At 36.2% G+C, this 26,531-nt stretch overlaps 2 protein-coding genes, 1 long non-coding RNA gene and 1 other non-coding gene across 6 annotated transcripts; 3 read left to right on the plus strand and 1 right to left on the minus strand.

The window, feature by feature from the left end:
* Positions 1-427: 427 nt before the first annotated feature.
* Positions 428-12,810, plus strand: LOC125588998. Its single transcript, XM_048761070.1, has 2 exons — positions 428-1,855; positions 3,641-12,810. Exon 2 carries the CDS (start codon positions 7,021-7,023, stop codon positions 11,347-11,349), a length of 4,329 nt encoding a protein of 1,442 aa, XP_048617027.1. The 5' UTR covers positions 428-1,855; positions 3,641-7,020; the 3' UTR covers positions 11,350-12,810.
* LOC125589380 lies at positions 7,663-7,769 on the minus strand. Its single transcript, XR_007325572.1, has one exon. It is a non-coding gene; the product is annotated as a small nucleolar RNA R71 (small nucleolar RNA).
* Positions 12,811-12,825: 15 nt separating the features above from the next.
* On the plus strand, positions 12,826-18,447 carry LOC106404632. 3 transcript variants are annotated; one of them, XR_007325203.1, is made up of 6 exons: positions 12,826-14,916; positions 15,055-16,657; positions 16,765-16,854; positions 16,995-17,538; positions 17,678-17,854; positions 18,199-18,447. It is a non-coding gene; the product is annotated as an uncharacterized LOC106404632 (long non-coding RNA). The 3 variants fall into 3 exon arrangements; XR_007325201.1 differs by lacking the exon at positions 12,826-14,916 and having other exon boundaries at positions 16,442-16,657; positions 16,995-17,042; positions 17,209-17,538; XR_007325202.1 differs by lacking the exon at positions 12,826-14,916 and having other exon boundaries at positions 16,442-16,657; positions 17,684-17,854.
* Positions 18,448-20,200: 1,753 nt separating this feature from the next.
* Positions 20,201-21,564, plus strand: LOC106402711. Its single transcript, XM_013843499.3, has 4 exons — positions 20,201-20,645; positions 20,727-20,848; positions 20,939-21,124; positions 21,281-21,564. Exons 1-4 carry the CDS (start codon positions 20,418-20,420, stop codon positions 21,393-21,395), a joined length of 651 nt encoding a protein of 216 aa, XP_013698953.2. The 5' UTR covers positions 20,201-20,417; the 3' UTR covers positions 21,396-21,564.
* The last annotated feature ends 4,967 nt before the right edge of the window (positions 21,565-26,531 follow it).

The following is a 26,531-nucleotide window of genomic DNA, read 5'->3' on the forward strand; positions in this document are numbered from 1 at the left end:
GGTATTGGCGAGAAAACGCGTTTTAACGCTTTTGGCGGAAAAATACATTTTTTGCGCATTTTTGCGGTTTTGGCGGAAAAACGAGATTTTTTTGTTTAAGCGGGGAAATAAGTTTTGGATTTTGGCGGAAAAACACATTTTACGGTTTTGGCGAGAAAACGAGATTTTTCAGTTTTGGTGGGAAAATAAGATTTTTCGGTTTTGGCGGAAAAATACAATTTTTGGTTTTTGCGAGAAAACACGTTTTGTGGTTTTGGTGGGAAAACGTGTTTTTGCGGTTTTGGCGGGAAAACAAAAATTTTTCTGTTTTGACAGGAAAACGACAATTTTCGGTTTTGGCGAGAAAACACGTTCTTGTAGTTTTGGCATGAAAACACGTTTTTCAGGTTTCACGGAAAATGCGTTTTGGCGGAAAAATACGTTTTTGCGGTATTCGCGGGAAAATGTGTTATGGCGGAAAAACACGTTTTTGCGGTTTTCGTGGGAAAATGTGTTTTGGCGGGAAAACACGTTTTGCGGTTTTCACGAGAAAACACGTTATGCAGTTTTGGCGGGAAATGCATTTTGGTGAGAAAACACATTTTTTGGTTTTGGCGGGAAAACACGTTTTGTGGTTTTGGCGGGAAAATATGTCTTTGTGTTTTGGCGGAAAAATGCGTTTTGAGGTTTTGGCGTGAAAACGCGTTATGTGATTTTGGCATGGAAACACGTTTTGCGATTTTTTACGGGAAAACATGTTTTTGCAATTTTGGTTGGAAACACGTTTTTGCAATTTTTTCTGGAAATGCGTTTTTTAGGGTTTTGGCGTAAAAAATTCGTTATTAGGTTTTCGCGGGAAAATGCGTTTTTGTGGTTTTGCCAGTTTTCGTATGTGACAAAATGATATTATGTTTAGGTTTGTAATTTGTGAATTACATCAGAGGCATAATAGACATTATATCATATTGAATGAACCATCTCCATCCAAATGGTACAAATTAATTATAAAATTAAGCTTAAATTTTCGAAAGTCATCCGGATGATCCATCTAGATGAATTGCACTTTTAGTGCCTATACGAATAAAACTCTCATCTCCATCTAGATGGTTTATCCGGATGGAGAAATAAACAGCCCTTCTTGAAACGGGTTTGGTTTCTGACAGAGAGCTTGTTGTTGTTCTTCATCTTTGTCGAAGAAAGTGAATCCATGTCAAAAACAAAATCTTCGAGGGTTTTACTGAGAGAAGAGAATTGTGAGTGATTATTAGTAACGTGACCAGAAGGTTTAGGGCTGTGTATATTTATAGATTTTGATTATTGTTGTTGATTTCCTTTTTTAACTACTAATCACGAAAAAATTATGTTGTGTCTTTCTAATTTCATTAAAAGACACTTCTTACCTGCCACATATTTTCTTGTTGTTGAATGATTTTATCACCCCTTAAACTAATCAAACTTTAACTAGTTAAAACAAACCAAGCAAAACATGTGCTATTTCTCCAAAAGTAAAGGTGAAAACCCTAATCCCTCCTAGTTTCCAAATCTCAATTTCTCTAGCTCATTCTGACTCCGCTAACCTAGATTTCAAAAAAAAAAAAAAACTGTTCGTCACTCTCGTTCTCTAAACCCACGGCAGAGCTTCTCTTAAATTAATCGATTTGGGATTCCTCATTTGAGTATGACCATCGGGGTCACTATTCTCCAGCTCGTCACCGGTTCCGTCGCATTTAACACCACCACCACGGGTCTCTTCCTTGTCATTTTTCTTTTGTTTTCCTCATATTTTAGCTCTGTTTTGTTCTAATTTATTCCAGATCAAGTATACTTCTTCTCTTGACCTACGCAGAGAGAACCTTTGAAACTCGCGTTGAATATGGTAAGAAGTGAATCTAAGTTTTCAACATCTGAATCTAAATCTTGGTTCTTTATTGGTTTTTAGTGGGTTTAGATAATCTGGGTACTTTTGCATTGTTTCTCACTTTTTGATAAAGGATAAGTTTAATCCTTACGTGTTGTAGTACTTAAGATGTCAATTCAATCTCTAGTGATTCTAAGCACTAAGAATGCAAGCCATTTATCTCAATCTAAGTGCAATCAAATGATGTTTGTTTGTAACAAGTAACAGTGCGAAATAACTTAAGTTTTAATTCAAATATAACAAAGAAGAACCAATGGGTATTTAGGCAATTGATTTCAAGGTGATAGTTCTAAATCAAGGCGTCTAACTTCAAATAATCTTAACTTTCTATAGGTCTAGATTTCATTCAATTTAGATTAATCCACTCCCGTGGTAGAAACCCTTATGCAATTATGAACTAAACATCAACTTCCGTTCGTTTTGTCCACTCAAACATACATTAAGTTCTAGTCTACTAACCATCTAGCAATCCTAACAACAATTCCTTGGTTATTCAAGCTAGAGCTTTACTAGGTCCATTCAAGCATTATGCAAACACTTTCGATGCCCTACAAACACTTAGAATCTAGATTAAAATGGCCAAAATTAATCTAGCATTAAGAATACTTAGTAAGCATAGAAATCTAAGCATTTAACCATTATAACACCTTAACTCTTCCCTAATCACCCATTAATCTACCTAACCCATTGATCCTAAGGGTGATTACTCACTAATCATCTTGTTTACACTTAATCCCATGATGGATAGAAGCATAATCAAGATGATATGATATATGAAAACAAGAAACAGAAATTAGATGAAGATAATGGCTAAAGGAAAACAAGACTTTATAACCTAAACTTCAAGAACACTCCAAGAACAAATGTTTTCTCTCAAACTCTCAAAATACAAAATATGAAACTATAAAACTTTCACTCTCGACCTGCCGAACATGAAGTGGCACTTCTCCCAATTCAGCACAAGGTTGGTATCTGCCTATCATCCCCAAACAAATGGCCAAGTTGAGATTTCCAACAAGGAGATCAAGTCCATTTTGGAGAAGACTGTGGGGACAACAAGGAAGGATTGGTCTACAAAGCTTGATGATGCACTTTGGGCCTATAGGACTGCTTACAAGACACCCTTGGGAACCACTCCCTTCAATCTTGTCTATGGGAAAGCTTGCCTTCTGCCAGTTGAGCTTGAGTACAAGGCATTATGGGCTGTTAAGATGCTGAACTTTGACATCAAGTGTGCCAAAGAGAAAATACTTTTCCAACTCCATGAGCTTGAGGAGATTCGACTTGATGCTTTTGAGAACTCAAGGATTTACAAAGAAAAGACCAAGGCATTCCATGACAAGAAGATCCTGAAGAGGGAGTTCAACATTGGAGATCAAGTGTTGCTCTTCAACTCTCGATTGAAGTTGTTCCCTGGAAAACTTAAGTCAAGATGGTCCGGCCCTTTCAAGATCAAAGAAGTGAGGCCATATGGAGCAATTGTGCTTTGGAACAAGACCGGTGGGGACTTTACAGTGAATGGGCAAAGAGTCAAGCTGTACATGGCGGCCACACCTGAGAAGGAAGGAACCTCGGTTCCACTTTCCGATCCCAAACCAGCCTAAACCAAAAAGGGGTAGTCAAGCTGGAGACTTAAAACAAGCTCACTTGGGAGGAAGTCCCACATCTATCCCTATATATATTACTGTTTTACTTGTGTGGTTTTTCTTTTGTGTGTTTGATAAGTGTGTTTAAAATTTTCAGGTGATTCTCCACTTAATCAAAGAAGAAAGATGGCCATCCAGCAAAGCTACAAGTGTTAAAATTATTCAACTCCATCTAGCAACTCCAAGCTAAGTGTCTCTACAACCATTGTAAATATATAGTTTTCATGTTTGTTTCTTCTAGACCTCTTCTTTCACCTTGCTCTCACACAAGAGACTGTGTGAAGTAAGTGTGGGGGGAGAGTCTACTTATCTCACATTTTTTCTGTTTTGTTTACTTGTCATAAGCATTGCATATCCATTTGCATAGAAAATCCATAAAATTATGCAAAATTCCAAAAATTACAAAAAATAAACATTTAGTTATATCATTTGCATCTTTAGGTTTGAGTCTAGATCATATAGAATACATAGGTAAAATCCCTACAAAGGGCTCATGCAATGAACTCATTGTTGATACCCTTTTGAATCATAATAAGTAGCTTGAGCTTCTTCTGAATTTCTTGTAGACTTCGAGCCTTGAAAACTCCTTTTAAGACTCATTGAATCTTACTCTTTGAAACCAACTCCGATCTTAATTGACTTAAATGAACTTAATGCTTCTTGCTTATGGTCTCTTGAGTACTAAATCATGGCTTTACACACACTTGAGCTTGTCTAAACCGTTATACCAATCTTTTTGACAACTCAAGTGGTAGTCCATACCCTAAACCCTTCCCTTCTTTCAAACCATCATTAATTGTTGAGTGAGGTCTTTTTGTGAAAGCTTGTCATGTGCAAAATCTTGAGAGTATTAGGAGCGACATTGATTTGTTCTCATCTCTTGCTAGCATTAGGACCTCTTTTGGGCTAGCATCTAGGATGGTGGTTGGAATGATGTGCTTTAATTATTTTGATCTTGGGGATTGAATTGGGAAAAAAAATGTAAAGGAAATGAATCAAATAGTGTGTCTAAAACAACTAGGAACAAAAAAAAAAAATAGGAAGATAGCTCAGATTGTGTCAATAAAAACCCCAAAAAGAAAAGAAGAAAAAAAAAAGAGAATGGGGATAAAAAAATTTTGAGCTAAGATACATAGTTGTTAAGACAAAGAAAAGAAAATAAAAGAGTGTTCATTGGGTAAGAGATAAAAATGGGTGTATATTTGGGATTTGAGATGAAGAAAAGAAAGGGTAGAACTTAAAAATTGTCTAGGAAAAGGGTACAATGATGAGAACCGATTTATGTATGCATTAATTGCTCCTTTTCTTAGATAAATTTTGCATAATGATCAAGCTCTTATTCTTGAGTGTAAGTCACCATAGCAAAATGTATTTGGACCCTTCTCATTCTTCACATTAAGCCATTTTTCTCACCAAACCAAATGATTTGGACCAATTGGCAATTTGCGAGAATTCACTTATGATATTTCTTATTGAATGTGAGAGTTGGTTGATTTGAGGATTCATGATAATGAGTTAAAAGATCAAAGGAATTGATAGGCCTAGAGAAGTTAGAGCTAATAAAAATATCTTGCTCTTGCTATTTGGTATGATTTTGTAAGGATATCACAACGATGGCATTGAAGAGTTTCTTAAGGTCATGAATTTCCATTTGTGTATTGAAACATCACTTCCCATGTTCTTGAAAGTTTACTTAAGGACAAGTAAAGGACTAGTGTGGGGGAGTTGATGTGTTGTGATTTTGCATAGTTTTAGCTTTGTTATTTCATATATATTCATGCATTAACCTTACATTTATTTGCATTTAGAGTCTATTGCATGTACATTTGCATCTTGTAGGTGTTGGATGAATTGTTTGGAGTTTTGGAGGTGATTAGAGGACAAAAGGAGCTTTCGAGGAGTCTTGAACCGAACGTGTGAAAGACAAGCATGGATGAAGGTCTTAAAGATATCTTTTGAAACTTGTCTTTTGCGAAGACATGGTAAATTGAGTTAGCTTTTCAATGGAGGTGGTTTCAAGTCGTTTGGAGCTGTATTGAGGGATTTATGACCAAAATACTACACACATATCAGTATGACATTCCTAGCGGCCACCCTAGCAACATCAACAATAGCCTTCGAATTTTAAGCCTTCAGATTCAGTTTTATTCACTTAAAACCTATAAAACTCATTACTATTCACTATTCTTCTTTTTTTTGGTATTCTAAAGGTGTGTGCAACTTTAATGAGTGAGTTTTATCATGAGTTTGCTGGCTCTTTTGGCCTAACTTTCTCTACCTTTTCTGAAGAGGCAAGACTACTTTGGCCATATGAAGAGGCAAAAGGTGTTCTATAATGGAAGAAAGTGGAGAATAACTTTTATGAGTGTGTTTTATGCTTTATGCTTTCACATGATGGATGTGTTGTCATCCTCCTTTACTTAGGCTATAAAAGAGACTGCAAGGGGAAGGAGGAAGACACAATACACAGAGTACAATACAACAAAGAGTAGAGAGTGAAAGTTTTATAGTTTCATATTTTGTATTTTGAGAGTTTGAGAGAAAACATTTGTTCTTGGAGTGTTCTTGAAGTTTATGTTATAAAGTCTTGTTTTCCTTTAGCCATTATCTTCATCTAATTTCTGTTTCTTGTTTTCATATATCATATCATCTTGATTATGCTTCTATCCATCATGGGATTAAGTGTAAACAAGATGATTAGTGAGTAATCACCCTTAGGATCAATGGGTTAGGTAGATTAATGGATGATTAGGGAAGAGTTAAGGTGTTCTAATGGTTAAATGCTTAGATTTCTATGCTTACTAAGTATTCTTAATGCTAGATTAATTTTGGCCATTTTAATCTAGATTCTAAGTGTTTGTAGGGCATCGAAAGTGTTTGCATAATGCTTGAATGGACCTAGTAAAGCTCTAGCTTGAATAACCAAGGAATTGTTGTTAGGATTGCTAGATGGTTAGTAGACTAGAACTTAATGTATGTTTGAGTGAACAAAACGAACGGAAGTTGATGTTTAGTTCATAATTGCATAACGGTTTCTACCACGGGAGTGGATTAATCTAAATTGAATGAAATCTAGACCTATAGAAAGTTAAGATTATTTGAAGTTAGACGCCTTGATTTAGAACTATCACCTTGAAATCAATTGCCTAAATACCCATTGGTTCTTCTTTGTTATATTTGAATTAAAACTTAAGTTATTTCGCACTGTTACTTGTTACAAACAAACATCATTTGATTGCACTTAGATTGAGATAAATGGCTTGCATTCTAAGTGCTTAGAATCACTAGAGATTGGATTGACATCTTAAGTACTACAACACTTAAGGATTAAACTTAAGCTTTACCAAGTTTTGGCGCCGTTGCCATTCTCTAGATTGATTTTGACATTAGGATTTGGTCATTACTTGAGACTAAGTCTTATTTTTCATTTTTAAGTTACTAATTATCTATCTTCATCTCTATTTGGATGACAGGTGCATGAACTTGAGAAGCAAAGAATCAACAAATCTTGCACCAAGAGTGGACAACATCAAAGCCTTAGAAAGAGAGTTGGGAAGACAGAGAAGAGAAAGAGAAAAGCAAGCCCACTTACATAGATTGGGGCTTGAGATGGAGAGAAACCCGAATCAACCGGAAGGTGTCTATGGAGTTGATGATCATAGACAAAATGTCCAAGGAGTTCCTCCTGGAGCTGCTCAAGAGGAACATGGCCAAGGAGCTGCAAACCTTAGGCCTCAAAATCAACAACGCCGGGGAAGATCCATTGGCACTTATGACCAGCCCAATATCCATGGGAAGAGATTGGGTATTAGAGCAGCTGCTGTGGGCAACAACAACTTTGAGATCAAGTCAAGCTTGATCAACATAATTGAGTCCAACAAATTCCATGGTCTAGCCTTGGAGGATCCACTAGATCACTTGGACAAATTTGACAAATATTGTGGAACCACAAAGACTAATGGAGTTTCCGAAGATGCTTTCAAACTAAGATTGTTTCCATTTTCATTGGGAGACAAAGCTCACACATGGGAGAAGAGCATTCCAAGCGATTCCATCACTACATGGGAGGAGTGCAAGCGAGCTTTCCTCAACAAGTTCTTCTCAACTTCAAGAACTGCAAAGATTAGAAATGAAATCTCTGGATTTCAACAAAAGAACCTGGAAGGATTTGGAGAAGCTTGGGAAAGATTCAACGGGTACTTATCAAAATGCCCTCACCATGGTTTCACAAATGAGAATTTGCTCAGCACATTCTATAGAGGACTCCTACCCAACCACAGAAGCAGGCTTGATACGGCTAGCAATGGATCCTACTTGGGGAGAACTGAAGAAGATGCAATGGAGCTGGTAGAGAATATGGCAAAGAGTGATTCGGTGTACAATGATGATTTTGATAGGCATAACCGTGGTGGAGGCAGTGATGACCATTTCACTAGGAAAGACATCAAATCCCTACAAGACAAAATTGATCTTCTCTTCAACGAAAGAACTACCCATTCACAAATTAATTATGTTGGTGAACAAGCCCGAGGAGAACCAGGATTTATCAATGAAGTTGAAGGTTTGGAAGGACAACAAGACGTGTCTTACATCAATGCTAATGGTACTTGGTTCAAGAAAGAACCAACCTACCAATACCAACAAAGAGAACAAGGAAGCTACCAATACCAACCTAAAGATCAAGCTCCATACCAATACCAACAAAGGGGCCAAGGAAACTTCCAAAACAAACCTCAATACCAAGGCAACTACCAGCAAAAACCAGTTTACAATAATCAACAAGGAGGTTATCAAGGCAATACAAACTTCCCACCGGGCTTTACCAACAAAGGGAATCAGTCTACACAAGCCCAAGCTGGATCTTCTACTTCTGCTCCACAAGAAAGTAGTACTGAGACTATGTTGAGACACATCTTGGAATCTCAAACTAGAAGTGAGAAGCACATTGGGTATGAGCTGAAGAATATCCAGAACAGGATTGATGGAAACTACAATGATCTCAACAGCAAGTTCAAGGGTTTGGAAAATCAGTTTGCCTCCATGAGTTCAAGTCAAAATCGCCAACAAGGTTCACTTCCTGGAAAGGCTGAGCAAAACCCCAAAGAAACAATGAAAGCAATCACACTTAGGAGTGGTAGAGAGTTGCCTCCTAGAGTTCTCATTAAGGATAATGAGAAGCAAGGTGGGGAGGTTGTCATCAATGTAGATGATGATGTGGCCATTATTGATGAAAAGATTAATGAAGAGATCTTGGAGAAGATAGTTGATGCCAAGGGAAAGAGAAAGATTGGAGAAGAGAAGAAAGTTGTGAGCAAGAATGAAGCTGCCACTTCATCAAAGGAAGCTTCAGTCACTCCTCCTCCATATGAGCCCAAGCTTCCTTTTCCTGGAAGATTCAAGAGACAGCTTTTGGAGAAGTACAAAGCATTGTTTGAGAAGCAGATGAGAGAGGTTCATGTTACTATGCCTATTATTGATGCTTTCATGTTGGTTCCTCAGTACAGTAAATTCTTGAAAGATGTTGTGGCACAGAAGAAGAAAGAAATGGAAGGGATGGTGGTGCTTACTCATGAGTGCAGTGCCATCATTCTGAGATTGACAGTCCCAAGGAAGCTACAAGACCCAGGCAGCTTCACTTTGCCATGTGCTATTGGACCTTTGACATTTGAGAGGTGTCTATGTGATCTAGGAGCAAGTGTTAGCCTCATGCCTTTGTCTATTGCCAAGAAGCTTGGGTTTACTCAGTACAAGAAGTGTAGGATCTCTCTAGTGCTGGCTGACCGCTCTGTAAAGCTCCCCATTGGCATCTTGGAAGATCTCCCTGTGATGATTGGGAACTATGAGATCCCTACTGATTTTGTGGTGCTAGAGATGGATGAAGAGCCTAGAGATCCTTTGATCTTTGGAAGACCTTTCCTTGCAACTGCTGGAGCTATGGTGAATGTAAGACGTGGCAAGATTGATCTCCATCTTGGGAAAGGAAACACTCTTCACTTTGACATCAAGGAGGTAATGAAGAAACCCACCATTGAAGGGCAGATGTTCTACATCGATGAGATGGAAGCCCTTGCTGATGAGTACCTAGAAGAGTTGGCACTGGATGACTCCCTACAACATGCTCTCACCATAAACAAAGAAGCTCGGCTCATTAAAGATGGAGTGAGCTTGGAGTATGAGAAGCTGCTCAATTCCCGTGAAGAGTTAGTCGATGAAGGCAGGTTCCTGGAACTGCCACAAACAGATCAACATGTCGCCACGGTCGCTGTCCAAGCCGAATCTCAAGAGGATGATTGGAGTGAACTCAAGGCTCCCAAGGTCGACCTCAAGCCACTCCCCAAGGGGCTCAGGTATGCTTTTCTTGGATCCAATAACACATATCATGTCATAGTGAGTAGTGAACTCGATGAAATTGAATTGCATGCACTCTTGAAAGAACTTAGAAAATACAGAAAGGCAATAGGGTACTCATTGGATGATATTAAAGGGATATCACCCTCATTGTGCACACATAGGATACATCTTGAAAATGAATCAATGAGTTCTATAGAGCATCAAAGAAGGTTGAACCCCAACCTGAAAGAAGTTATTAAGAAAGAGATTATCAAACTTTTAGATGCTGATGTTATATATCCTATCTCAGATAGTAATTGGGTATCACCTGTGCATGTAGTCCCAAAGAAAGGTGGTATTACTGTGGTTAGAAATGAAAATGATGAATTGATACCCACTAGAACTGTAATAGGGCATAGGATGTGTATTGATTATAGAAAACTTAACTCAGCCTCTAGGAAGGATCACTTTTCATTGCCATTCATTGACCAAATGATTGAGAGGCTTGCAAAACATCCATATTATTGCTTTCTTGATGGGTATTCAGGGTTCTTCCAAATCCCAATACATCCCAATGATCAAGAGAAGACAACTTTCACATGCCCCTATGGTACCTTCGCCTATCGAAGGATGTCATTTGGGTTATGTAATGCTCCAGCAACCTTTCAAAGGTGCATGATGTCTATCTTCTCAGATCTCATTGAGGATGTAGTGGAGGTATTCATGGATGATTTCTCTGTCTACGGATCCTCTTTTTCTGCTTGTTTGTCAAATTTGTGCAGGGTCATACAGAGATGTGAAGATACCAACCTTGTGCTGAATTGGGAGAAGTGCCACTTCATGGTTAAAGAAGGGATTGTGCTTGGGCACAAGATTTCAGAGAGAGGCATTGAAGTGGACCAAGCCAAGATTGAGGTGATGGCGAGGTTGGCTCCACCAAAAACAGTGAAAGACATTAGAAGCTTCCTTGGCCATGCTGGTTTCTACAGAAGGTTCATCAAAGACTTCTCCAAAATAGCTAGACCATTGACCAAGCTGTTGTGCAAAGAGATCATCTTCAACTTTGATGAAAAATGCCTAGAAGCCTTTAAGAAGCTGAAGGAGGAGCTCACCAGTGCCCCAATAGTTCAACCACCAGATTGGAGTCTACCCTTCGAAATCATGTGCGACGCCAGTGACTATGCTGTGGGGGCAGTCTTGGGGCAAAAGAAGGACAAGAAGACACATGTGATCTACTATGCTAGTAGAACACTTGATGATGCCCAAATGAAGTATGACACAACTGAGAAGGAGCTGTTGGCAATTGTCTATGCCTTCGAGAAGTTCAGGAGCTACCTGGTAGGGTCTAAGGTCATTGTCTACACTGACCATGCTGCACTGCGACATCTACTAGCCAAGAAGGATGCCAAGCCAAGGCTGCTCAGATGGATATTAATACTACAAGAGTTTGATCTCAAAATCAAGGACAAGCCATGAGTGGAGAATGGTGTAGCTGATCACCTTTCAAGATTAAGAGTGGAGTGTGGGATTCCTATTGATGAGGGACTCCATGAAGAGCAGATTATGGCTACAGAAGCAATGGTCACAGCTTGTGAGACTGGAAGGAAGATTGAAGAAATGAAGGCAATTGATGAAACAGGCCCATGGTATGCTGATCTAGTGAACTACTTGGCATGTGGAAGGGAACCATTGAATCTGACAGGCTATGCAAGGAAGAAGTTCTTCAAGGATGTGAAGAGATACTACTGGGACGAGCCTTACCTCTACACTCTTTGCAAAGATCAAATCTATAGAAGAGTAGTAGCTCAAGAGGAGGTGGAAGGAATCCTCACACACTGCCATGGACCAGCCTATGGAGGTCACTTTGCCACCTTCAAGACTGTCTCCAAGGTGCTACAAGCAGGATTTTGGTGGCCCCATATGTTCAAAGACACACAAGAGTTTGTGTCAAGGTGTGACCCAAGCCAAAGGAGAGGGAACATCACCAAGAGAAATGAGATGCCTCAAAATCCTATCTTGGAGGTGGAAGTGTTTGATGTGTGGGGCATTGACTTCATGGGACCATTCTCATCTTCCTATGGTAATGAATACATTCTTGTTGCTGTGGATTATGTCTCCAAATGGGTGGAAGCTATAGCCAGCCCAACCAATGATGCTAAGGTTGTCCTCAAGATGTTCAAGAGCATTATCTTCCCAAGGTTTGGAGTCCCAAGAGTTGTGATCAGTGATGGAGGCACCCACTTCATCAACAAACTTTTTGAGAACCTTCTTAAGAAGAATGGTGTCAAGCACAAGGTGGCAACTGCTTATCATCCCCAAACAAGTGGCCAAGTTGAGATTTCCAACAGGGAGATAAAGTCCATTTTGGAGAAGACTGTGGGGACAACAAGGAAGGATTGGTCTACAAAGCTTGATGATGCACTTTGGGCCTATAGGACTGCTTTCAAGACACCCTTGGGAACCACTCCCTTCAATCTTGTCTATGGGAAAGCTTGCCATCTGCCAGTGGAGCTTGAGTACAAGGCACTATGGGCTGTTAAAATGCTGAACTTTGACATCAAGAGTGCCAAAGAGAAAAGAATTTTCTAACTCCATGAGCTTGATGAGATTCGACTTGATGCTTTTGAGAACTCAAGGATTTACAAAGAAAAGACCAAGGCATTCCATGACAAGAAGATCCTGAAGAGGGAGTTCAACATTGGAGATCAAGTGTTGCTCTTCAACTCTCGATTGAAGTTGTTCCCTGGAAAACTTAAGTCAAGATGGTCCGGCCCTTTCAAGATCAAAGAAGTGAGGCCATATGGAGCAATTGTGCTTTAGAACAAGACCGGTGGGGACTTTACAGTGAATGGGCAAAGAGTCAAGCTGTACATGGCGGCCACACCTGAGAAGGAAGGAACCTCGGTTCCACTTTCCGATCCCAAACCAGCCTAAACCAAAAAGGGTAGTCAAGCTAGAGACTTAAAACAAGCTCACTTGGGAGGAAGTCCCACATCTATCCCTATATATATTACTGTTTTACTTGTGTGGTTTTTCTTTTGTGTGTTTGATAAGTGTGTTTAAAATTTTCATGTGATTCTCCACTTAATCAAAGAAGAAAGATGGCCATCCAGCAAAGCTACAAGTGTTAAAATTATTCAACTCCATCTAGCAACTCCAAGCTAAGTGTCTCTACAACCATTGTAAATATATAGTTTTCATGTTTGTTTCTTCTAGACCTCTTCTTTCACCTTGCTCTCACACAAGAGACTGTGTGAAGTAAGTGTGGGGGGGAGAGTCTACTTATCTCACATGTTTTCTGTTTTGTTTACTTGTCATAAGCATTGCATATCCATTTGCATAGAAAATCCATAAAAATTTGCAAAACTCCAAAAATTACAAAAAAAAACATTTAGTTATATCATTTGCATCTTTAGGTTTGAGTCTAGATCATATATAATGCATAGGTAAAATCCCTACAACTCATGCAATGAACTCATTGTTGATACCCTTTTGAATCATAATAAGTAGCTTGAGCTTATTCTGAATTTCTTGTAGACTTCGAGCCTTGAAAACTCCTCTTAAGACTCATTGAATCTTACTCTTTGAAACCAACTCCGATCTTAATTGACTTAAATGAACTTAATGCTTCTTGCTTATGGTCTCTTGAGTACTAAATCATGGCTTTACACACACTTGAGCTTGTATAAACCATTTTACCAATCTTTTTGACAACTCAAGTGGTAGTCCATACCCTAAACCCTTCCCTTCTTTCAAACCATCATTAATTGTTGAGTGAGGTCTTTTTGTGAAAGCTTGTCATGTGCAAAATCTTGAGAGTATTAGGAGCGACATTGATTTGTTCTCATCTCTTGCTAGCATTAGGACCTCTTTTGGGCTAGCATCTAGGATGGTGGTTGGAATGATGTGCTTTAATTATTTTGATCTTGGGGATTGAATTGGGAAAGATTATGTAAAGGAAATGAATCAAAAAGTGTGTCTAAAACAACTAGGAACAAAAAAAAAAGGAAGATAGCTCAGATTGTGTCAATAAAAACCCCAAAAAGAAAAGAAGAAAAAAAAAATAAGAGAATGGGGATAACAAATTTTTGAGCTAAGATACATAGTTGTTAAGACAAAGAAAAGAAAATAAAAGAGTGTTCATTGGGTAAGAGATGAAAATGGGTGTATATTTGGGATTTGAGATGAAGAAAAGAAAGGGTAGAACTTAAAAATTGTCTAGGAAAAGGGTACAATGATGAGAACCGATTTATGTATGCATTAATTGCTCCTTTTCTTAGATAAATTTTGCATAATGATCAAGCTCCTATTCTTGAGTGTAAGTCACCATTGCAAAATGTATTTGGACCCTTCTCATTCTTCACATTAAGCCATTTTTTCTCACCAAACCAAATGATTTAGACCAATTGGCAATTTGCGAGAATTCACTTATGATATTTCTTATTGAATGTGAGAGTTGGTTGATTTGAAGATTCATGATAATGAGTTAAAAGAGCAAAGGAATTGATAGGCCTAGAGAAGTTAGAGCTAATAAAAACATCTTGCTCTTGCTATTTGGTATGATTTTGTAAGGATATCACAACAATGGCATTGAAGAGTTTCTTAAGGTCATGAATTTCCATTTGTGTATTGAAACATCACTTCCTATGTTCTTGAAAGTTTACTTAAGGACAAGTAAAGGACTAGTGTGGGGGAGTTGATGTGTTGTGATTTTGCATAGTTTTAGCTTTGTTATTTCATATATATTCATGCATTAACCTTACATTTATTTGCATTTAGAGTCTATTGCATGTACATTTGCATCTTGTAGGTGTTGGATGAATTGTTTGGAGTTTTGGAGGTGATTAGAGCACAAAAGGAGCTCTCGAGGAGTCTTGAACCGAACGTGTGAAAGACAAGCATGGATGAAGGTCTTAAAGATATCTTTTGAAACTTGTCTTTTGGGAAGACATGGTAAATTGAGTTAGCTTTACAATGGAGGTGGTTTCAAGTCGTTTGGAGCTGTATTGAGGGATTTATGATCAAAATACTACACACATATCAGTATGACATTCCTAGTGGCCACCCTAGCAGCATCAACAATAGCCTTCGAATTTTAAGCCTTTAGACTCATTTTTATTCACTTAAAACCTATAAAACTCATTACTATTCATTATTCTTCTTATTTTTGGTATTCTAAAGGTGTGTGCAACATGGAGAAAGTGGAGAAAACTTTAATGAGTGAGTTTTATCTCTTTAAAGCTTGCAACATGGGGGATGGGTTGTCTATCATGAGTTTGGTGGCTCTTTTGGCCTAACTTTCTCTACCTTTTCCGAAGAGGCAAGACTACTTTGGCCATATGAAGGGGCAAAAGGTGTTCTATAATGGAAGAAAGTGGAGAATAACTTTTATGAGTGTGTTTTATGCTTTATGCTTTCACATGATGGATGTGTTGTCATCCTCCTTTACTTAGGCTATAAAAGAGACTGCAAGGGGAAGGAGGAAGACAACACATCCATCATGTGAAAGCATAAAGCATAAAACACACTCATAAAAGTTATTCTCCACTTTCTTCCATTATAGAACACCTTTTGCCCCTTCATATGGCCAAAGTAGTCTTGCCTCTTCAAAAAAGGTAGAGAAAGTTAGGCCAAAAGAGCCACCAAACTCATGATAGACAACCCATCCCCCATGTTGCAAGCTTTAAAGAGATAAAACTCACTCATTAAAGTTTTCTTCACTTTCTCCATGTTGCACACACCTTTAGAATACCAAAAATAAGAAGAATAATGAATAGTAATGAGTTTTATAGGTTTTAAGTGAATAAAAATAGTCTAAAGGCTTAAAATTCGAAGGCTATTGTTGATGTTGCTAGGGTGGCCGCCAGGAATGTCATACTGATATGTGTGTAGCATTTTGATCATAAATCCCTCAATACAGCTCCAAACGACTCGAAACCACCTCCATTGTAAAGCTAACTCAATTTACCATGTCTTCCCAAAAGACAAGTTTCAAAAGATATCTTTAAGCCTTCATCCATCCTTGTCTTTCACACGTTCGGTTCAAGACTCCTCGAAAGCTCCTTTTGTGCTCTAATCACCTCCAAAACTCCAAAAAATTCATCCAACACCTACAAGATGCAAATGTACATGCAATAGACTCTAAATGCAAATAAATGTAAGGTTAATGCATGAATATATATGAAATAACAAAGCTAAAACTATGCAAAATCACAACACATCACTTTTGCTATACCAAAGTGTGTTCCTTTAGATTTACAAGTAACAAGAACAATGAGTTGATCTTGATTGTGTTTTTTGGATCTATATTTTAAAGGATTTAAGCTATAGTTTATGTATGAAATTTAATTTTCAGGGACTTCAAATCAGAACTAACCAGCTTAAAATCAAAAATGTGTCTCAGATCCCAGCCTCCATGGAGGAAGAAGATTACCCTGGATTACGCCACTCAATACTACATGTCTCCCGACCTCAACCCCAGCTCTCCTGTCCACATCACCCATAACAGCAGCCTCCACATCCACTTCCCCAACCCCCTTGCTTTTTGCTGGTAACAACATCCACATGTGTCCCTTGTCCACAACACCACCATCCACTCCTCGCAAGTTCAAGACAACCACATCCACACACCCCATCTGTCCACAATACCCAAGCAATACACACATAGTGATCTTGCCCCTCACATGTCTGGACATCCACAAAACCATAATCTGTCATTCTCACCATGCACCTCAGCTATCCTGATGATTAACAGTCTCTTTTACATCATGCTCTCTTTGGTAATGTATGTACTAAAGCTCTCTTTTGTAGCCTCAACCGAATTTTGCTAGATGCAAACACTCATAGACATGCTAGTGTATAATTATTAACTTTTCTTTGTCATCTGTTTAGCTCTGTGTCCACATCTACGCAAAACACTTTTTCATGGATCGATTCGAGATCTTGCAGTGGTTGAATCTGAATTCTATTTAGCTGATTGAGGTTTGTATATTTCTTAATGGAATCTGTAATCCTGTATTTTCATGTTGCATCAGAGGCTGTGAATTGTCTTTATTTTTATGACATTGCATTAGCACCAGGACCATTGCTTTACTTGATTCATATCTCTTTTGTTTCTGTAGGGAGAGCTTGCTACTTTCAAGTCCATGACTTGGTTTGCCAAACCCCAGGTCTGCTCCTTTTGCCCTTTAACAAAAACAATGGTTAGCAGCTTTTCAAACTTGATAACAACGAAACTGAACAGACACAGAACTCCAACAAACAGTTTGCACCCATTTATGTTTTTTTCCTTGTGTGTGTGTGATGGTAAGTTATCAGTGCTTTGACTTGTGCTAGGAGAGGGTGGTTGAATGATTACATCTTTACTTCTCAGCCCCGTCTTCTTGGTCAAAGCAACAGGGTACGGTTTGCTTCTTACTCTAGAGATCGTGATCATGGGACTGGCAGTTCTATTCAGGATCAACAGTGTAAAACAGCAGACAACAACGGTGGTGTTACAGAAAATTGCGATCAAGACATGAATGGTTGATGTAAGAGAAAAGGCTGATGGAGTAGGAAACTCAACTGATTTAGACATTTATACCACAGCACAAACCAAAGACAAAAAACTGATGGTAGTAAGATGAAATCTTCCTGAAAACAACAAACTGAAGGATTCAACTCCAGGTAAATTGCTTAAGAGTACCATTGCAGATACAAATTTCTTAGATTACAAACACTGTTTGTTATCCAAACTAATGAACAAAGCTCAAAGCTCATCAGTAGAATTCTGTAGCATTGTGCTTAGAGATCTTTCGTTGTGGAGATACAGGTAAGGTCAAACAAACAGATGGAGTTTGATCCAGTTAAGCAGCATAGGCATTTTTGTCCCTGGATCTGGTCGACGAGTAGAAAAGGCCCTGGATGGAGGCAGACTCTATCTGCATTACAACGCCATAAGGGATCTTGTCAGACTCCACTATCACCCTCTTCCGTTCTCAAGGTAACACATTATTTTCCATTTTTTCTTAGGCACAGTAATTCGTTTTTTTCTAGTGTTAGGATGGATAGATATAACTTACCTCCGACCATTCTCATTTTTTCTCGACATGAGATCATATAAAACCCCCCTTTTGTAGCAAAAAATAGCAGGATCAGATAATACTCCACGATTCCATTATGCATGACTTCTCGTTGATTTGATCTTTTTGGATTCGTTCCGAGCATGAGATAACTGATCAAATTGTAAAGAACAAGAACTATATACATTTCTATACCTGCAAGTTATTGTTATTTCATCAGTTGCAACGTCTTTGATGGTTCTTTATGTGATGTTTTTGTTGTCAGGTAGATGATCCTTTAATATCTGTTCGGAACTTTATGCATGACTTCTCGCTGAGGCACAGAAGATTTTGTTACTGAAAAGACTTGAGTGCAATGTAAAACTTGAAAAACTGTTAACATTCATGTTGTTCTGAGTTATTTGTTGATTTCTCAAAAATTAAAACCTATGTTGTCTAACCCATTTGAAATTCCTGGAGCTTAAAATCATGTGTAGATACACTCATAACTTCATTCGTAACATTGCTCTTGTAAGTCTAGTATCAATTTTGGGTTGCAATGATCCCTGAGAAAGTTCAGGTGCATAACATAAAAAAAGAAACAGTTTCGGATCACCTTTTAGTTCGGTTTAATATTATGGTGTTGGTTCGGTTGTTACACTAATCACCCTAGTTTAGTGTTCTTCAATAACTCGAGTGAACATAGTTGATTGGGAGACTCCTTTCAAGGTACAATAGATATAAGTTATCATATCTTCGGTGACAAAAAAAAAAAATTTATTATTTGGTTTTGAGAAATTCCTTATAATACCTAAAAAAAAAAGTTTTTGTCACAAATATAAACCTTAAAAATAAAAATGACCAAAATAGATTTAAATGTTTTATCAAAAAAAGTAAATATACACTTATACCCCTAAGATTAATTAATCTAGACATTAGAGTTTAGAGTTAAAGGGTGGAGTTTAGAGTCAAGGGGCACGGTTTAGGGTTTAAAATTGAGCAGTAGGGTTTTGGGGATGGATTTCAAATTTTAAAAAATAAAAAATAAAAAAAGTTTTAAAAATTTCAAAATAAAAAATGTTAGTTTAAGTCATTTTAGTTTTTGAAGTCTATTTATGCGATAAAACTTAAAAAAATATATTCGAGAGAATTGCCTTTGGTTTTTCCAAAAGATTATTTTTCCTACTAGATTACAGAACTTTGAAACTCAAGTGTGCGGATATTTCCTGAATTAGGATGGAAAAGACAAGCGCAAGTAGATCCCTGATATACAACCATTTCCTTCCGTCATGTCCCACTATCTTCATTTTAATTATTTTTATATCAAAACTTTTCTAAAACAATAATAATTTATGAATACTTTTCAAATTAAGTAATTATGTGGACCATCCCCGGATTCATGGCTCAAGTTTATGGACTATGCAAACCTGATGCTAACACATTTGTGTTTCTTAAACTTTTAATGTATTAAATAGGTGTTTAAATTCTTGTTTATATCTGTTTGCAGCTGCTTTAATACCCTACCAGGGATCTACTTGTGCTTGTCTTTTCCACCCTAATTCAGTTGTGAACTTGTGATCCTACTTTAGTAGATGCGGGTTTAGCACCATAAACACGACCATAAAAATAAAATCTTTGTAAGCTTTTAATGTATCTAACTGTAAATCATATTTCCTTTGTTTCATAAAGAATATCACTTAGATATTTTTTACACATATCAAAAAAAATAATTGAGATGTATTTATGTTTTCATTAATTACAACTAGTTAATCAATGGTCTTTAAAATAAATAAATTTATTTATAAAATCAATGCATTTTGCAATTAATATTTGACTGGAATTGATTATAAATTATATTGGAATTGTAGAATGACACTTCTTATATAACAAGAAAAAAATGTTAAAGTGACAATTATTCAGAAACAAAAACAGAGAGAGTATTTTTATTTTCGATCAATGATAACGTGAAAGTTTAAAATTATAAGAACTTACAAAATCAACAATATGTGAAATGCTAAGTCAAAAAAAAAATGTGAAATGAAATGGCAAATTTAGTTTTAATTACTTAAACATGGTTCCTGGTTTTAAGAACTAGTATTTAATGGGATGTTCTATGTGCATATAGTCGTATGAAAGATAAATATATGCATAATTAAATTGTAAAATTAGTTTCTATTTACTTAATTGTGAAATGACCGAACACGATTCCTGGTTTCCAACCCATGCTCAATGTGGTATAAGACTAGAACAAAGTTATTGTCCCCAAGAATGTAAAGCTGCAGCACGTTCACTCTACCCTGATTACAAAAACACGGTCCATGCTTTCATACTCAAACAGACATTTGACCCACTTTAATTTATTAACTTATTATCTACATTATTCACATATTGAGACGCAAAGGAAAGAGAGAGAGTGACTCAAAAGATTACGATACAAAACCGAACCCAAGTCAATTATCTTTCTTTCAGACCAAAGACGAAGAGAGAGACAGAGAGAGAATCGTAATGGGAGAAGTACAGAGGATCGTGGTGGTTGTAGAGGATAAAGAAGCGGCCAGGACAGCGTTACAGTGGGCACTTCATAACCTCTTCCGTCACGGTGACGTCATAGTCCTCCTCCACGTATTTTCTCCTCCTCCCCGCAAGAAGAAATCCACGGCGGCGCGTCTCCTCCGCCGCCACGGATACCATCTCGCCCTTTCTTTCCGTGAAATCTGCGACGATTTCTTCAACGTGAGTGAATGAAACAGTCTGATCTCAAGATTTTCTTTATTCTTGATGAGAATTTTAATTAGCTCTCTTCGTGGTTAACAGACAAATACGGAGATAATCGTGAGAGAAGGAGACGAAGATGGAACAACGATCGCTGAAGTCGTGAAAGAAACTGGTGCGTCAACGCTTCTCGTTGGTCTCCATCAGCAGAGCTTTCTTTACAGGTACTATTATGATCATTTCGAAAGTTACGGGTCATTTCTAAAGATTTTAGAATCCCCACAAGTTATGATTTAGTTTAATGTGATGTGTAGATGGGCAGTGAGTGGGATTGATGTAGCTAGAAATTTTAATTGCAAAGTAATGGCTATAAAGCAGCCTTCACCGGAAGAGTCGCCGCTGCCGGGAAAAGCTAAGGGATGCAAGACCTCACAGACGACGGTGACGTTAGATAGTTTAACTAATTTTGACTTTTCTCAAATAGACATTTCTGGATTACAGTAAGATTCCTAACCTCTTTTGTTTTCAAATTAAATTATATTGTTTTTAAATATTAACTAAAACTATGTGATTTGATAAATAAATAATCTTAAGACACATACCAGTTTGATATCTACAGAACATTGAATGATGACATGTAGCTTTGTCTGAAACAGGGTTCCTGAGATTCCGACACCTAAAGTACCGTACAGATTATGCCCGAGTCCTCGTGCGATACTATGGAGAACAAGACCACGGAGATCTAAAGACCGTTACGCTGCCGTTTCATAGTCTACCATTTTTGTTCCAAATAAAATGCAAAATACAAAGCTTTACTCTCAGTTCTTGTGCAACACACATTCTAACTCCATACAAAAAAATCATTCGAATCATGCGAAATTAACACGCATAGGCATAATGTAAATAATGTTCATTTATGTTAAGAACTCGTTTTCCTCTCCATAAGCTGTATTTGAATCTGTAGGCTAAGAATATCCAAACAACATTACCTTTCCTCTCCATAAGCTGTATTTGAATCTGGTGGCAAGCTCTTTTGTGGTCGGCGGCCAATAGCTCACTGCTTCGGTTTGAGGAGCATCAGTGCTGCTGAAGAACTCCTTGAGGACATTTGTCCTGTATTTAACGTATCGGAAAGCTCCTGCGAAAAGGCACGATCCTAGACAGGTGCTCTTTGTCGATCAAGAATGTCCAGAGGAGCTCGCCTGAGGTCTTCCATTCGTCGTCGATAGACATACGGTGATCCGCCATGGGAGCAAGCTAGAAGAACAAAAAAATAAGATAAGGTTAATTAAAGTGAAACGAGGCAATGATTTGTATTAGCTAACAAACTCGAGCTTAAAAGGCATTCTTATTTTCGCTGGAATCGGTGAAAATAGGTTGAGCAAGATGACGATGAAGCCGAATGAAGAAGATAACTCTATAAATAATCTGGGACGTCCAAAATAAAAGGTAGCATAATGATCAAACAGCTGTTATTAATGACAAAGATCTGTGTTGTCCACATCCGGTTCCTACAAGCGGCTGTCGAAATATAAGGAAAATCAATGGCTGATAACAAAAGTCTGCCACTTTCGAGGTTCAGTTAGTCAACCTTGTGGCTGGAGTTGAATTGAAAATGTTAAAGACTCAAATGCTATTTAAACAAAAGTGTTCTGGTAGAAGAAAATGTCCTAGAGTAGAGTGAAATAAAAAAAAATCATGAAATGTTCTATAATGTAAATCTTTCTAAATTCAAAATGTATTTCTAATTTAATAGAAAAAAGGTGTACTTTTCTTTTAATAAAAAAAATCATAGCACACGAAAATAATCAATAACACATTATATATATTTCTTACTATAATTGATTTATTTTCTCCTTTATTTCTTTAATTTCATTTGCTACCATATAATTTTTACAGTATCATAATTGATAGATACACATATACATAAAATATAATATTCCCACATACTTTCGGACTTTTTTATAGTTTATATATATATTTAGTCATTCTATACTTATGATAAATAAATATTTTACGTATAGAATTTGTATTTTATATGTTTGATACCTATTCAGCTCTCGGCTTGGTTCTAATCTGGTATGGATATTTTGAATATTGAAACCGTTCAGATATTTAGAAATTTTGATTCGCTTCCAGTTTTAGTTATTTCGGTTCAGTTTGGTCGGTGTTTTATTTACGCCAACAATACCTATCCACCTCTACTCTCTCTTAATCCCTATGAGTAACCCATCCACCTTTACTCCTCTTCATATCTGCAGTTGATCCTTCTAGAACTAATTCTATTTTGACTGAATTGCTCTCTTATTTCCCATATGCTGGGTTTATCTCCCTTGAATTTATTTTTTAATCTTTGTGTAGTTATGTTTTAATTCTTTTTCTTTCGGTTAATTTTTTTAATTATTTTCCTTTTATTAATGGGGTTGGCTTGTAATATTGCACTAGATTTTAATCCGCGCTTTAAAAGCGTGGGATAACTTTTTCGTTTTTCTGTTTAATAAGATGTCAAATATAATTAACATATGAACTTTGAAATTTGATCTTTAACGTCTATAATTAAGTGTATTTATTTTTACGTCTCATATTAAGTTAGTTATCTCGCATTTTTACATGTACTACTTTAAAATAGTGGGTTTAGTAAGTTTTAAGATAGATGTCATTATATGCTGGCCAGGGGTGGGCATATCGGTTTAGTTTCGGGTTCGGTTTGGTTTAGTTAATTTGGGTTTTATAAAACTCAACCCAATTAAAACCAAAGTAGCTTTGGTTTAGGTTCGATTTGGGTTTAGTTTGGTTCGGTTTAGTTCGGTTTGGTTTAGATTTAGTTTGGTTTTCCTTAAAAATCTATGAAACAAAAAACCATTTAAAGCTCGATGACAAAACTCTTAACCACGTCAAAGGAAGAAATACATAATAAGCAAAAAGCAGACTATTTGTAATCTAATTAGCGTAACAAAGACTTGTAAGCATTCCAAAACCTATTAACTAAAAGACTATTAGCATCTACCTTTTTGTTTTTATTGATCCTATAATAACTTTGTTACATAATTTAGAGAATGAAAATTGGAGAAGATGAGCGAAACGACATGGCTACGATTTAGATGCTTATAGGTTTTAGGTTTTGTTTTCAGTACAATCTTTAGGTATTAGGATTATTTGAATCATATTTGGATTTTTTTTTAATATATGGAAGTTAAGAAAAAATGGAAAACAAAACTTTAACTCTATATATATATATATATATATATATATATATTTATAGATAAAAATATATTAGATTATTGGTTTGGTTCGGTTTGAACCCAAACCAAACCAAACCATTCGGGTTGAGTAAAACATGAACCAATTGGGTTATGTAAAGAGCACGGTTTGGTTTGGATCGGTTTAACTTCGGTTGGTTTGGTTTGGATCGGTTCGGTTTGAGTTTTTTGCCCACCCCTAATGCTGGCTAAATAAGCGAAGAAAAATATGCTTTTTAGATTGTCATGGTAAGAAGAGACGGTGAAGATGTATATCACTGTTTTGAAATTTGACCGAATCCGTGGTCGAATTGGTAAACCCGGTAACTTGATATGTAATTCGGTTTATATTTTAAAAAAATATTATTTAAAAATTCGATAAAATCCTTACAAAACCGTTTAAACCTAAAACCCGCCAACTGGTTGAATTACTGGTTAAACCAGTAAGTAACTTTGACTTATTTTTTCTTAGATCTTTTAGTTACGTTATGATAATATATTTTGTATTGTAATTCAGAAGTTTGATTTTCAGTTTTTACTATTTTCTTCCTCGTATGTTGTTGATTCCGTATAACTTTTGGCGTTTTTTTTTTGTTATAGACAATCTATTACAACTTGATGTTTTACGTTTAGTTTATTTGGATTAAAATTATTTTGTTATTCACGTTAGACCCTTAAATAGTTTTGGATTTTAAATCTTGATTTTTCTTTTATTATATGTCATAATTTCTAATTTGTTACAAAAATTATTATTTAAATTTCTTTTTGATATTTTCCTATGTGAAATGAAATATTTTTTAACTTATGAGAATAGTTTAGCATATTTTGATAGGTGAACATGTTAAAGATTCTTGTGTCAATTTAACCTCTTACAGTAAATCGTGTTTATAGTGTTAAAATGGTTTAAGAGTATAAGAATATATATGTATTTTATTAGGCATATCTTTTTGGCTGGTAGAAGTATAATTTAAGATATTTTTTCTTCCCAATAAATTATCCCTTTAAGATTGTTAGGATAATATATTTTTAATTGTTTAAATGGTAAAAAACCATGAGAATATCGCAAGATATTACTGGCCGCATATATTGTTGGGAAATTGTTTTAAAACGTTGCATAGAGAAATAATGAAATAATTAATACTACTAACAATAAATGATAGTGGCGTATTTTGTAAATATTTGTAAAAGAGAAGGGGACCTCACAAAAAAAACCTTATACTTTAATAGTATAGATGTAATCTAATCAAATGTTTATTTGTGTTAAATGATGTGTATATTTGTAAAATAGTTATATTGTTTAAGTTTCAGAATATAGTTCGGATGAGCATAAAAGTGTATCGGTGATATTACTCGGTTATAGATTATAGTGAAAATGTTCCTTTTTACCATATGTCTATCTTGACCATTGTTTCAGAGATCTCTGGTTCGAGTGATAACTGGTACAAATAAATATTATATGATGTGATTTTTAGTCTAGAAATATTACGGGTTTCGGTCTCCAACGTCCTAGTATTAAAAAGAAGATAATATTAGATTCTTGGAAACTAATATTGTCAAGAGGTCACTTTTTCTTCAAAGATTAAATATCTTTTGTAGCACAACGCCATTAAAATTCTACATGTATATGTTAACCCAAAAATTGGTTAACAACCAAATATATTTATTGTTTTCTGGGTAAAGCCAAACAATATGATTTAAAAATAAACTAGGTGACTGGTCCGCACCCAGGACAAACATGAAAATATATTGTGATATGGGTTGAGTTGGATTTTGATGGAAACATACCTTCAATAGTGAAATCATTGATTTCCATGTATTGCAAGTGCAAAGAAGTCGATACTTACATATACCATACATCTTCAATGTGGGAGAAAGTGGAACAAGTGAAAGTGGGACAACGTGCAATTTGTTAAAGTATTCAAAATATGGAAAAATTAATAGTGTTCAGTTTTAGAAGGAAAAAAATTTATATTATCACTAAGTGAAATTGTGTTGTATAAATTCTGTAATTGTATATTTTAGGTGAAATATTAAATTTATGTTTTTATATATTTTTAAAAAACAGTGGCATATTAAAAGAAAAAAAATAAAAAATGAAATATAATCCATAAGTAATATAAAATAAGAAGTACAATCCTCGATAAAAAAAATTTCCATCGAAACCTGCAAAAAATTATTTAATTTTGTTAGCAATCGTACGATATCAAATAGCCTAATAGATTTCTAAATTTTATTGAGACGAAAATTATATTAAATTGACATACCGTTATCGAAATAGTCGTAAAACTGGTTTGAATGATATTACAACCCGTCTTTCGTAAGAGATTGTTCTATCTGTTAATAGAAGAAAAAAAACAAATGTAAGAATTTAATAATTCAAAATTTCTATCGAATAAAAATAGACTAAAATTGCGTACCGTTCACTATGAAATATTCTGAAAAACTTGTTTGTAGACAACATTCTTTGTTTTTGTCTATGGCTTCCCTTGTTTATCCGTTATTAGGATTTTTAATCCAGATCTCGACTTTACTCTCGAAAGTGCAACGTATAACTGGCCATGAGAGAACATTGGTCTAGGTAGAAACAAACCAACATTTTCCAGCGTTTGACCTTGACTTTTATTGATAGTCATCGCAAAAGCCAACGTAACTGGAAACTGTCTTCGAC

The sequence above is a fragment of the Brassica napus genome, chromosome C6 (assembly GCF_020379485.1).
Source record: "Brassica napus cultivar Da-Ae chromosome C6, Da-Ae, whole genome shotgun sequence".
In the NCBI taxonomy this organism is placed as follows: Eukaryota; Viridiplantae; Streptophyta; class Magnoliopsida; order Brassicales; family Brassicaceae; genus Brassica; species Brassica napus.